Source organism: Euprymna scolopes, chromosome 39 (assembly GCF_053919585.1).
Source record: "Euprymna scolopes isolate OS-2025 chromosome 39, ASM5391958v1, whole genome shotgun sequence".
In the NCBI taxonomy this organism is placed as follows: Eukaryota; Metazoa; Mollusca; class Cephalopoda; order Sepiida; family Sepiolidae; genus Euprymna; species Euprymna scolopes.
In genome coordinates, this window is record NC_136520.1 from 36,658,103 (window position 1) to 36,673,173 (window position 15,071).

At 33.0% G+C, this 15,071-nt stretch overlaps 1 protein-coding gene across 5 annotated transcripts in view; it reads left to right on the forward strand.

Annotated features, from left to right (window-relative positions):
- Positions 1-15,071, forward strand: part of LOC145263747 (polyribonucleotide 5'-hydroxyl-kinase Clp1-like) — a 160,043-nt gene that overhangs the window by 86,345 nt on the left and 58,627 nt on the right. For 3 of the 5 annotated variants that reach the window (XM_080120762.1, XM_080120763.1, XM_080120765.1), the window contains exon 3: positions 14,476-14,594. In XM_080120762.1, coding sequence (XP_079976888.1) covers positions 14,476-14,594 — 119 coding nt within the window. The remainder of the gene's footprint in view (positions 1-14,475; positions 14,595-15,071) is intronic. The other 2 variants (XM_080120764.1, XM_080120766.1) reach the window with 1 other exon arrangement.

Here is a 15,071-nt window from a genome sequence, read left to right on the forward strand (position 1 = left end):
GGAATTAATTTTAATTTAGTGAAGGAGCAGATTATGGTTTAAATATTTATTTTGTCTTCCATTAACCACCCAGTTACCGTTCCAGTGTCTTTACGCCTTCTGTTTCTTTCTCTGCCGTCTCCATGGTTTTCTGTCTAACTTGAATGGCGGGTATTAAAATATTCAATTTTACGTACTTCATAGTATTATAAGAAAAAAAAATGTATTTGAAAAACTAATCTAAAATCTCTTTCAAGTAAGATGTAAAAATAAAACTTGATGTTGGTTAAAAAGCCATGAATCTAAAACTCCCTGCATATCAGTAATCATACTAACAATCAGTTTACTTTACTGTCATTTCTTTGCAAAAGTAGAATACATGGCATAGTGTTGTATTTTTGCTGTGTTTAAAAGACTGACAACTGTATAAAAATATAGCAATATATTATTTACAGTGATCGTTATGGAAGGTTAGTTGTTAGGAGGGAGATGTATGCACAGGAATTTCATGGGTTTATTCTTCTCATGCCCAAATCATCAACTAACAAGGGCGTTTTGTTCATCTATCATCATTTTACTGGATTAATCTGACTTTGCTTACACCTGTGTAACTTTTTGCCACAAATGACCTTTCAAACATACTTTTAACTTATCTTCTTTTTGACAATTGATCAAGTTTGTTGCTTTTTCACACAGATGCTTGTCTCAAATTCATAATTTTTATTCAAATGACCTTTTGATACATTTGATAATTATTTTGTTTCTTTTGTCGCCAGGTGTATGCTTTTGTCAAAGTGATTTCTCTGTATACACGGCTTAGAATAGATATCCAACATTAGTCTACCCTCTGCAATTGGAGGTGGGACGTCAGAGTTGGAGTCAGATTTTTTTTTTTAACTGAGATACAAGTTATTTTTGGTCTCCCGGCAAAGGAGGAATTGGACCTAGTAATTTACTCCCGTTCGTTTGTTCACACTTTTCTCGATAACCACGCCTTAGATCCTTAAAAAATTTTGCACAAACATTATTCATGGTAAAAGTAAATTTTTACTAGAGATTTTCTGGGATAACTCTGTTTGCTCCCCACCCTAGGGGCCTTTATAAGGAGTAAAATTGTGCGAAAATTGTCCATCCGTTTATTTGTTTGCACTTTTCTCAACAACCATTTGTTGAATTTTTTGACATTTTGCACAAACATTAGGCATGATAAAAGTAAATTTTTTTCACTTGTGGAGGGGTACTCAGCATGCTTGGCTTGTTATTTTTTTATTTTTTATTTATTTATTTTTTTTTTTTTTTGCCAACTTCCCACTTGAGATTCAGGGTCAGTAATTGAAAATTTTTGCAGGAGTTTATTTTGAAAACAGACACTTTAATCACACCTAGTTTAGCCAGTTCCTCATCTCAAGATGCAATAAATCTCAGAATTTCCAAAGGAAGACAAGCCAACAATAGGCCACATACAACAGTACGACACTACATCTGGCAGTAATATATAATGAATACGTTATGAATACTAAATTTTATTCTTGACTTAGGAGCAGCACTGGCAGACACTCATAATTATATATATATAATTAAATAATAATTATTTATTTATACCTACAGACACTAGTGTTTTTGTTTACATAGTGTAGGATGACAATTCTTGCTGATCGGGAGATTCAAACCCAACCACAAGGCACCACCTTTGACTGCATGGGCTAAGTCTTTACTTCTGAGCCACCAAACAATTGCCACACGAATGAAGGGAATTAATAATAAACGCTCAATTCGGGTGCAGACATTAGACAATCCAGAGTGTTTGACAACAGAAGTTGTGAACCTTGCACACACACACACACATATATATATATATATATATATATTACGCGTTGACACACCGGTTTTCATCAGATCACCAAAGTTAAGTAAGCAACGGTAAGCCTGGTTAGTATCAGATGGGTGACCATTTGGGAATTCTAAGCACTGTATGTACTTATCTCGGCATTTGTTTCCAGTCGTCCTGTACATACACTTCACTTGCCACTGGTATTTAACAATGTCGACTCAGAAAGGTGTGGTTGGAGATTGTGCACCTCCTGGCACAAAAAAATTTCACGCGTAGGCATCCCTTCGTGGGTATCCATAGTCTGTCAAAGACTGAAGGAGCTCCTTATAAATAATATATATATAATGTGTGTGTGTATGTATGTATATATATATATATATATATATATATATATATAAAATATTTAAAATGTGAGAGATGATATTATTTCCACAGTCAACCAATGTCACAGCTCACAAGATAACAAACCGGAAGTCCAAGATTCCAGTTCCGCCCTCTTTTGGGCTTATCAGTTGAACACATCCAAACTCTGGATTCGAAACCTGAGTCTCTTTCATGCGAGGCGAGTACACCGATTTCACAGTGGTTTGCTTGATCTGTGTTAGTTCTTGTGTGTGTGTATGTGGTGCTGTTGCTCAATTGACAGAGTATTCGCCTCGCATATAAGAGACTCGGGTTTCGAATCCCGAGTTTGGATGTGTCCAACTGATAAACCCAAAAGAGGGCAGAACTGGAATCTTGGACTTCCGGTTTGTTGGCTTTCATGGCTCTTGTGAGCTGTGATGGCACTTGACTGTGGAAATAGAGAGAGGAACTTGGACACATTTATGAAAATATGATTTTCTAAATTTAATTTGAAAAATTAGAAAACAATGTTTTATAATTTTTTTATTAAGAGACTAAAATCATTTTTTTTTTTTTTTTTCTGAGGTTTTCATTGTTAAGACAGCCTATTCGTATCAGAAGGCTGTGTGTTTTTTTTAAATGTTACTAAGTTTCTCTATCAAAATTTGTGTTAATCACGCAGCGCATTGATTCAGACTTTGCAACAATCATCAACAACATTATATATATATATATATATATATATATATATATATATACCTTTTCTCTTTCCGCAAGGAGCGACCATTAACAAAATTGAATAAGGGAATAAAAAAGAAACACTAAGTTTTCTTCTATGCATAAGTTGTCTTAACACTGAAAGTTTCAGAAAAAATGATTTTAATCATTTAATAAAAAATATATAAATTATTTAGTCTTCTAAAGTTTCAAATTAAATTTATATATATTATATATAGCATTTAGATTTTAACAAAGATGGATGTTTTGTTTTTTGTTGTTGTTGTCTTAGAAGGTGGGGGTTCTAAATTCAACATTTTTCTTCGCTTTTATTTAACAAAAGATATTGAATCCAAATCCCTTTCAAAGTAATACATGATGAGTTAGTTATAATAACTCATTTCAAAATTTTTCCTTATTTTTATGTCCGCCTTTTGCTTCTTTACTGTTTATTTTCTTGGAAATGTCTTTTTCATTCATAAATCCAACTGATCAATTGATATCAATGGAATGCCGTCCATTTCTGTCCCGAAATATTGACAGAAATTTGCCAAAATTTGATATGACTTGCCACAACAAGACTTTATATTATTTTTTAAATCTAAACTAATTCATTACTTTAAACAACCCATCATCACCACCACACCCACCTATCCTCATCGGCTGACGCACATCACAATATGCTTACACACATATCATATACTCACGCACATGAATTATAAACAGGGCTGTATCATCAGAAAACCAAACGTTTGATTTCATCTATGACCGATTATGACTAAACAAATCTTTTTCTACCACAAGTAATAATTTATATATATATATATATATATATATATATATATATATAGCAGGATGCCCAGCATTGCCCAGTTGTAAAATATGCTTCATTATGATATTTTGATTAATGCAGATTTCATATTTATTATTATACTAGCAGGGGTACCCAGTGTTGCCCGGGTGTTTGGAGGTGTAAAAGAAAAAAAAAGTGTTAGCAAGGAGTGGGCTCAAATCCCTGAAAAATCCGAAGGTGGAAAAGAAAGTGAAAGAAAACGTGAGATCTTACCGCTACGCTACGAGGCCATAGGAAGTGAAAAGCGTTGAAAATTATCAATGTCAATCAAAAAGTTGACTTGCAGAAATAAACATTGGCTGAGGGCCAGTTAAGTTTTCCACCATTTCATTTATTTGTTTCCCTACAATGTTGGAAAACCAGGTCCTCACAAAAAGGGAATGTCCAAATAAACAGCAATTTTCTGATATGATCCCCCCCCAGATTGATCAACGCTAATTGCTTTCTGGACTTCCCGGCATGAAAGGCCAGGAAGCTGCCTTCACTTTCAATTTATTTTTATATGAAAAAGAAGAACAAACACGCGAGAGGAAGGAATAGCGTGAATTTTATAAAAGTCGATGTAAATGAATGTAGACATGACGTGAATTCGTAGACATTGTAATCTAGGGAGTATATAAAAAGTTCTAAAAAATAGTAATTCCCCTGAGAACCCCCGTGAAAAATAGCCTTTGCTGTACACACAAAAATGTGAGCGGCCATCTTGTCCTTTATATATATAGATTATATTAGATTTAAGAAAAAAAAAAATTAACTCATTCACCACAACTGAGAATCGAAACCAAAACGTTTAGCTTCGGCTTTACTTTTTCCTTTGATGTTAATGCCTGAGCTATGAAGACATGTTTGCTGCAAGGCTAAAAATTAAAACCTGAACTAATAACTATTACGTTACACATGCATATTCGTAATGTAAATTCCATTTTTTTTTTTATTTTCACACTTTTGCACCGATTATTTTTTTTTTTTTTCCCCAACTAAAACCCAAATATAAAATTTTGCATGGGTTCGAAATACCCTATATATTAAGTTTCATAACTGTAGACCAAAAACTGACAGAAGTTTGGTAGGCAAAATCTTTTAAACAAATATATATATGCATACATAAATATATATGGAAAAGGTTTGTTTACTATAAACGTTTACACAAATATTACGCAAGTATAAATCATGTAGAATATCTGCATGAATATAATTATATGTAATAGTTAACTAAAGATGATCATCCCATAAGAAAACCGAAAAACTAATAGGGAATTAAAATGAATGTTTAAAAGAATATGCAAATTAGCTAGATCTTTTGCAGATGAATGCAATTCTCACGACCCATATATAACAAAGTTGCATTTTCTTTTTAAATAAATAGAAAAAAGGGTTTTTAATATGAATGCCAAAACATAAAAAAAAAAATTTATAGGAATATATATATATATATATATATATATATATATATATATATATATATATATATATATATATGTATATGGAAATCGCTCCAGACAAGGTATGAAGCCACTTGATGTAAGGAGCTAAATAAAAAAAAAAACAAACAGTACTTCAAAATCCAAAACTTGCCAATGATAAGTGTTAGATGGAATAGATTCTGACCTCCAAAAACAGCAATTTTTCCCTCTTTGTCGGAAATATTACTCTTGGAATATGAGGACTAAGAGACAAAATAAGACGAGTGAGAGTTATGCGTGCTGTCGAAAGTAAACACAAGATCCACTTTCTACTCCCTTTAAATTATAATGTGCGGATCGATTTAGTAAGAAACCCTTGAGACTCATATTTGAATTTTTCATTGTTAAATTTTAATCATAAATTATATTCCCACATATATAAAAGAGGTCAAATGAAAATTTTATCATGGTATATACGAAAACAGTTCTTAATTTAGCTACATATCCATAATTGGACTACGAATGGGTCAGAAATATCATATCTTAAGTGTTCAAGTAGGTGAAGTTAGATGCCTTGAATCGGTTAACTCCCTTGGGTGACTTTTTAATCTCAGAAAATTAAGTATACACAAATATAATGCCACACATGAAGCGTAAAGCTACTGGAAATGTAGTATCCAAAACATGTATGTATATCCAGTGGTGTAAAAAAAAAAAAAAACACAGATTATATGTATATGTGAATTTTCTAATTTTATTTATATATTCAAAGAAGAAAAACCTGAAACTCGATAAAAGGAGTCCATGCCATCTATTTATAGAAGCCAAATAAAAACTTTTTTCTTGCTTACATAAACTTTCTCACCTGTACATATTATGTATTGTTCTGGTGGAGGGATAAAAGCAGTATGATATTTATGACCTTACTCCAAATTGAACCTTCAGAAGTAGGTGATCATTCCCAACACTTAACAGTTTGCATGTGACCAGAGTGTTGTGCGAAGATTCCTTTTTTTACCTCAGTCGCCAGTTGACGAGAAGGATTAATGAGTGTTAGGTAGACAATGATATAACACTGATGATCAATAATGGTGGAACTTAGGTTGGGTTTAATTATATAAGAGGATCGTTTGACAAGAACTTATTTACATTAGACTTGAAAACGACTGCTATAGTCACCTGGGAAGCAGCTCCACAGTATTGTGTTCTGCAGACAGACATTTCTAGGAAAGAAACTTTGTTCATGGAATTTTTGTTTAGTTTTGGGCCCAGATAAAGAGTGAGGGGAAACTCCCGCAAAATGACTGTATCAATGTCACAAACACAAAGCATTAAACAGCTTTATGTCTGAAGTGTTGATTCTCAGCATCTTCATCTCGTACTCAAGTGTGATTACTACGAGCATCCCCACCCTAACCTACATCATTTTATGCACCACATCGACATGTATCAGCATGTATTTGTAAACCAGATTTATATTTCGAAGATGTTCAGCTGGGTTTATATATATAAAACTAGTAGGTCGCCTGGCATTGCCCGGTCATAAAATACGCTTAAATATGATATTTTGATTAATGCAGATTTCATATATATCATTATATTATATTGGACCCAATATACAGTAATGATTTAAAAAGTTTAAAAAAAAAAAAAAAAAAAGACTTGTGTGCCACCACCGAGAATTGAAACCAAAACGTTTAGCTTACAATTTATTTTTTCCTTTAACGTTAATGCCTGAGCTATGAAGACACGTTTGCTGCAATGCTAAAAATTAAAACATGAACTAATAGGTATTACATTACGCATGCATATTCGTAATGCTGTCGTTTGACTTTACATTTTTTTTATAATTTTCGCACTTTTGCACCGATTTTCCCCAGCTAAAAGTTATAAATTTATTATATTTTTTACTAGAGTATCTTTCCTTTTTCTTTTCCAGTTTTAACAACTAGTCCTTTTACTTTTCCATGTTTTATCTTAACCATATTTTTATGCTTGCATTTTTCTATGTAATATATGTATATAACAACGAAGCACATATCCATGGATAATTTAAATTTATACACACACAGATGTACGTGTATGAAATTAAATTATTCATGTGTTTCATCATTTTATGACTAGTGAGATTCAAAACCAGGATCCCAGAGTTGCAAGCCTAAAGCTCTACCACTGAGCCAACTCCCGTTAGTACTGGAATGTACTGCATTTATGCAGATGTCATTTGTTTACTTTTGTTTATGATACTTTTGAAAAAATTCAACTATGTATACTAATGTGCATTTTTATTTAAATGCTAGTTAGAAACAACTTTACCTTCTCCAATATGCATAATAAATTCTCAAAGTGGATGCTATCACTTTACAGCAACTGTCTCTATGCAAACAAAAAGTGTACGCCTATAACTTAGAGCTTATGTTGAGAATATATATATATATATATATATATATATATATATATATATATATATATATTATTTATTTATTTTATAAATATCGTTAATTTCAATATATACCGTTTTCGTTTTTACGGGTTGAGAGTGTTATGTGTGTATTTATTTGCTTCCCCACTGAGCAAATTAAGCACAAGGCCGTTTTTTAATGTGGAGAGAGAGGGAGGGGGGACGGAAAAGGGGACCAGCTCCCGAGAGGTGGGAAATGAAAGCTGTATAGTAACTGTTGGTATGAAGGGTTGCCCTTACATTGACCAAGGTCTGATATGTGGGGTTACCCCCCACATATGGTCTTTGCTTGCAGTATCTGTCAGAACAGATACTACACTTTGATCTTGTCAAAAAGTGAATCCTCATTAATTTCAAGTATTTATTTATTTATTTATTTTATAAATCTTTACTTTTGAAATATCGTTAATTTCAATATATACCGTTTTTGTTTAACGGGTTGAGAGTGTTATGATAAAAACTGAATCCTCATTAATTTCAAGTAAAGCTCAATGTATCTATTTTATAGGTGCAGAGCATATATAGTATAAAACTTTGTTGAAATTCAAAGACTTACATTTTTTTCTTTTTTATAACTTTTGTTTATTTCATCTTGGATTTCTTCATTACAGCCGTTTCGTTAATGGGATGGCAATTTTATGATTTTATGTGTTTATAAAAATCGTCTTTTCCTCACCGATTCGTCAGATGTTATTTCCATTCGGTGTTACCAACAAAAGGTTAATTTTGTACATGATAGACCTGGTGTTTTCGTTTAGGAGAAAAGAAATTCCATTCCCACGTTGTTACAAGTCGGCCATCTTTGTTGGTAACATTGAATGGAAATAACATCTGAGGAGTTGGTGAGGAAAAGGAGATTTTTATGAACACATAAAATTACCATCCCATTAACGGGACGGCTGTAATGAAAAAATCCAAGATGAAATAAACAAAAGTTATAAAAAAGAAACAAATGTAAGTCTTTGAATTTTAACAAAGTTTTGTACTATATATATATCTTATAATATATAAAAGGCAAAATGTGTGTGTTTGTATGTTTCACAAAAACTTTTGACAGAGGGGACGGAACCTGACAAAACCGGTATCATTTTAAACCTCGATCCTTTGGAAGACAAATACTGAAAAAATTGGCCTTAAACATTAATTCCTTCACCCTAAACTCGGCTGTTTTGTACAAGGAGGGGTCGATTTTTGCCCCACCATTTTAGCAAGTCATCGTCTTCTTTTTGATTGACTACGCTTAATTTCAATGCTCTCCACTTTCAGTCGGACCATACAGACATCGGCTAAGACATCAGGTTTTTTTTATTTTTTTTTTTATTCTTTTGTGTTACGGGTTTGAGCCTAGCTGTTTATTACCACTTATTTTTTATTTTTTTTTCAAACACCTCTGCCTACTGTTGTTTTGACCCCCCCCCCCCTGCTATTACCACTTTTTTTTTTTTTTTCCGGGGGTCCTTACTACACCACCTAAACACTCTGGCAATGCCAGGCACCTCTGTTAGTCTATAGACTAATATAAAGGGCAAAATGTGTGTGTGTTTGTATATCTTGCAAAAACTTTCAGCAGAGGTGACGGATTTTCACGAGATTGGTATCGTTTTAAAGCTAGGCCCTTCGAACAACAAATATCGAAAAATTGGCCAAAGCATTCATTTCTTCACCCCCAAACTGGGCTTTTTTGTATAAGGAGGGGGTCACTTCTTTCACCAACATTTTAGCAAGTCATCGTCGCCATTGGATTGATTTTGCTTAATTTCAGCGTTCTTGACTTCCAGTCGCATGAAGGAGACATCAACAACGACATCATGTTTTTTGGGTTTTTTTTCCTCCTTTGCATTACGGGTTCGTGCCTGCCTGCCTATCTCCTACCACTTTAAAAAAAATTTTTTAACACCTCTCCACCCGGGCTACCTACTGTTGTTTTGAGGGTTCCTTACTACATCGCCTCTCTACACCCAGGCAATGCCCAGTACCCCTGCTAGTTTATATATATATATGTCACAATTTTGCTAGATTCCAAAGTCCAAGATTTTATTCATTTCAACAATCACTTTTTTTTTCCAACACAAAAATTTTGATACATTTTACAGATGTGTTACAACCGATATTTGTGTACTGGATATTTCCTCCATAGAAAAGCAAAGTTCTCAAAGCGAAAAATGCATAGTGATGTCATATTGTTACTTGTTCTTATATGCTGTGTTGTTATATCTTAACAGATGAATAAATTTAAATGAGGATTTCCCAGTAATATTTTTCGTTTTGCTCCTGGAATCTGAGGATTGAAAAACAAAAAGGGAAGCGAGAGTTATCTGTCCGCTGAAAATAGACCTAAAACCTGCTTTTTACTTGGGGCTTCATTAAAAGACTGGCCTCAAGTAAGAACGAAGGCTTATTGTCACCTGAAGATGTCTTTTTAGACTGAAACAGTAGATTCACTGTAGTGACTTATGGTAATTTTGTTTACCTAAATTGAATAAAATTATATATATATATATATATATATATATATATACATACATATTCATTGTTTATTTATTTACTTATAAATAGATAAAAATAGTTATCCAGACACGTTTTGCCGTACCTACAGCTCATTAGCATGATTGACTATACCAGGGCTCGATCTAACAACAATAGTCTGTGATAGAGTGCGTATATCATTCTGCTATAAATCCCCAGCTGAAATTATGTGCTAGTTTAAATTTGTTTAAACTCTCGTTGATTTTTGTTATTTTTAGTGATAATTATAATCAGTATGAGTTACTCTCCCTGGCGTCTAGGAAGAGTTCCCTCCCTTAGAACTGAATAGTTGCTCCACATTTTAAGGACGTGTATGTTGTATTGTGGTGTGGCCCCCAGGTTGGGAATCGTAGTAGTTCGTAGGACCCCCTGGCTGTGGCACACAGCAGTTTTAATTACGTCGATCGTCCGTGGTTTCACTTGTTTACTAAGCGGTTGTCATGACAACGAGTTAAGACTAGTGAGTTATCTCACCTTAGACTGGCACTTTTTCCTTATCTTGCCTCTCGTCAATTGTCAAAAAATGTCATAACAACGTTGAACCTGAAAACAAATCGGTTGACAACTTAGAACGATCAGCCGTAACTTAACAATATGCATTAAAGACGTAAGTCAGAATTGCGTTTGTTTTTGTATAAAATTATGTTTTACAATATTATACATATTTACAATTTAAACAGTTCGTCTTTTTTTCTTTTGGTGGTTCTGAAGTTCACAGCGATCTGAGGAGGGAAATTGACGTTTCAACGATCCTGGTCTTCAGCGACGTTCTGTCCCTTGTTTCTCCTCTCTCTGCTAGCTCTCTCTCTCTCTCTCTCTGTAACATGTACAAATATATATATATATACTTATTGCTTAACTATTTACTTATTCATTATGAATAAAATAGTTTTCCACAGACATGCATTCTGTTGTGTGTATATAATTATATATTCAAGTTATAAATAAAATATAACTGTCGGGTGTGAACAAAAATCCCCAGGATTGTACTTTCTTTTGATTAAAATAAAATATATTTGTCTGATTTCCCAGGTAATAGTTTCAGAATATATATATATATATATATATATATATATATATATATATATATATATATATGTGTGTACTTATGTGGATGGATGGATCTGGGTTCATTTAAAAGTGATGAATAAAATTAGTTCAACATGAACAGAGACACCATGTTGACACCAATATTATGTATTCTTTTTGATTAAAATAATGTATTTTTGTATATATCATAGGATAGAGTGGAGATCGGTCTAATCGTTTTTTTTTTTTTTTCCTTCTTATAGACGTACAGACTATGACAAACAGACATTATATAGATTTATGGCACAATGATTATGGTTTTTAAAATTTAATTAAAACAGGTTTTTGGAAGAGAATCCATAAAAAAAAACCCACTCATAAAATTACTTTGAACCCATAAAATTCTGTCAAACAGGAAATTGATTTATCTATAAGTTTAACAATACTATATATGTGTGTGTGTGTGTGTGTGTGTGTGTGTGTGTGTGTGTGTGTGTGTATTTATCCGGTATAATCACGTTGACACACCAGTTTCCGTCAGATCACCGAAATTAAGCAACATTGAGCCTGGCTAGTACCAGATGGGTGACCATTTGGGAATTCTAGGCGCTGTATGTGCTCTCCGCTTATCTCAGCATTTGTTTCCCATCATCCTGAATCTCCACTTGCCACTGGTATTTAACAATGTCGACTCAGGAGAGGTGTGGGTGGAGATTGCGCAACTCTTATCACAAAAATTTCACGCGCAGGCACCCTTACTGTGGGTATCCATAGTCTGTCAAGACTGAAGGAAGCCTTTTTATATATAAAGCATTGTTAGAAGATTTTTTATTTTTTTACGGTATTAACAATTTGAAGCGCTTTTTTTTTTATATGCAATTTCGTTTACCTAAGCGATGAGGGAATTACCTGCTCTTTGTTTTTGCATATAGATGTGTTGCCCGCTTTATTATTTATTATTTTATTTTTATTTTTTAATATTCAAATATTTTTATGTGCATAAAAGTTATCTATAGAGGTGTATGTTTCTAGCTATTATCTCGTCAGTATGGCTAAAATTTTTGGTCAGGTTACAACTTTATCATTGTTATTTTTATTTGTAATTTTTTTTTTTTCTTTTTTTTCCATAAACTGTTAGATTAAAAAAAATGAATGTCGTAAAATATATTTTTTGTGTGTGGTGGTGGTGGTGGGGGGGCATAATAGGTAATTGCCGGTTTTAATAGAATTCTAAAACACACACTCGTGGGAATTTGGTCAAATTTGACTTTGAAAACTCTTGGGATTGCTCGTAAAATTTTGCTTGTTTGATCTTGGTATTGGGCTTTGTTTTCAGTTGTATCCCAGGACATAGACAGACCACAAACTTAGTATAAATATATCTGGTTTATATTTCGATGCAAACAAAAAGAGAAGACATGCTTTACATGTTACAAAACTGCACAATGATTTTTTTTAATCAATGTCTATACTTCTGAAACTGGTTTATTAAGTACGTTGGGAAAGATATTTAGTTTCTTCCCTCACAGTGCATAATTTCACACATTGTTATTGAAGAAAGACAATGTGTATATGTATATCCATTCAATTTCATTGGCGTCTTCCTTTCAAAGCATTTTCAGCTTGGTGACTTTTGATAGAACTTATTATCTTGAGTCCACATTAATTCAGTAACACACTTGATTCTTGCTTCTGTCCTCTTTTGCTTACATTCTTTGTGATTCAGAAACATCCCACATAGACACCATGTTTTAAGAAAGCTGACATGCTTATGTAGAATCAAGGCAATACCTGTAATAGGCCTGGTACCTGTGCAACTAAGTTCTACAACTATGAACATGAACGATTCTTATTTATTTATATTTTTACAATATTCAGTTTTTTTTTGTTTTTTTTTTTATGAACTGAAAAATGTACTGATCAGGAAGGAGTCTATGTAAAATGCTATGAATTGAAATAGATTTTATCTGCTCCTCTCAACTCCTTTGCTTGGAGTTGAAGCCCAGTCAACTTTATTGCTTTAGGGATAGATTTGGCTTTTCAAAATTTCAAGAGCTGGAGTTGAGCATTTGAGCTACTAACTCCACAACCCTGTTTTGTACATTTACTAACATGCATATACAAAGGTCATTCCAAAAGTAAAGCCTCTTAATTTTTTTTATTTACTAAATAGACAAAAAAAAATTAAGGCAATACCTATAACATTATACATTTACTGACATATGCAAACACAATTAGTTACATAGGTGACATGCCTGTTATACCTATTGCTTGATTGTATATATGAGGGGCATTCTGAAAGTAATGCTACCTAATTTTTATTCCACCCAAAGAATGGATCAGCAGATATTGACGGTGTGAGGACTCTAAGAAAGCAACCCCTGTCATGAACATGCATCAGAAGCAGAGATGCAGCATTGAATTCATGGCAAAAGTGCATTGAGAATGATGGTGACTATGTAGAAAAATAAATTCTAGAGAACAAAAGGTTGCTCGTTTTATTGGTACCACTCCCATCTTCATAACAAAAAGGTCAAATATCATTTTTGAAGACCAAACTGTATCCAAAAAAGCCAAATTTGTGAAATTTGGCTTCAAGAAGGTCAATCTGACAATATTGGGCAAGAATATGAGAGTAACCTCCCTTTGATTTAGCCTTGTTTTCTAATAACATTGTAACAATAATATTGTTGTAATTGTGTGAGAAAGAACATCGTAATTTCGACATGCAGCGATTCTTCACCAAAGAAAGTCAGCAAAATATTATGTAAAAAAGAAACAGGGCAAAAAAGAACAATATCGTCTGCCAAAAGATGCTGGATTGAAAGAGTAAATTAAAGATTGTCTCTTACGTATTGAATTATGTAGCACAATATTACTTTCTTTTAGTACAGTAATTTATTTCGTTTGGGTCAGTTCTATATTAAAAATACATTGGATACTATTTTCATAGAAATGTTAAGTAACTCATATTTGCTGCATGTGATTGTTTTTTTTTTTTTCTGTTCAAAATAACTAATTTTTTTGCACTATCAAAACATTTTTTGATTAAATATATTTCTCATTCTGTAGAATTTCCACAGATCCTGCTGGTTCTTAAATATTTTCTTAATTGCTGAGTTTTTGTACGAACGAATTTTCTTTTCCTTATTTCCCCCCCCCCCCCTTTTTTTTCTTCCTTCTAAAATTTTGCTTTTCATTTCTTTATTGAATTGTTTTTACATTTTTTTTTTTTTTTTTTTTTTTTTTTTTTTTTTTTTTTTTTACATTTATCAGTTTTGCAATTTATTATTCTTATTTAATTTTTTTTTAATTTTTGTTTTAATTTCAGCTTTTAGATGGGAAAGCTGAAGTTTTTGGTACCGAACTGGTGAAAGGGAAAAAATACACTTTCGTTCCGAGTTCCAAATTGGCTGTATTTTCATGGCAGGGCTGCGGAGTGAAGATATCCTTTTACACTATATTTTTTTTCTTTCTTTTTTCCAGATAACGTTTATTTATTATTTTATTTATTTTGTATATATTTTTTTAAATTGTGACGGCATTCACCTAGGTTGGATTGAACCAGTAATTCGCCACATCACAAGTCAAGGCAGTCTGATCTGTTCGCTGTTGACACCTCAGCATAATTTAGCCATTGCGGATTCCATCATCACACACCAAAGACGCAAAGGTTGGTCATAGCTTCCAAATCATCTTTGGTCATTGCAAGCCACATCTTCAGTTGACCAGCGCTCTCTGATGTCATCCCAATAATGATGTTGGTGCTGTTTGCCTTGTGAATCAGGCCAGTTGGTAGATAATGAGGGACATGCCCAAACCGTTGTATCCTCCTGATAAAATGCATTTCCTCAAGTCTAGGAAGCTTATATCATACCTGGATTGTGGCGTTTTGGATGTTAGAGATATTAATCCCGAGAATGCGCC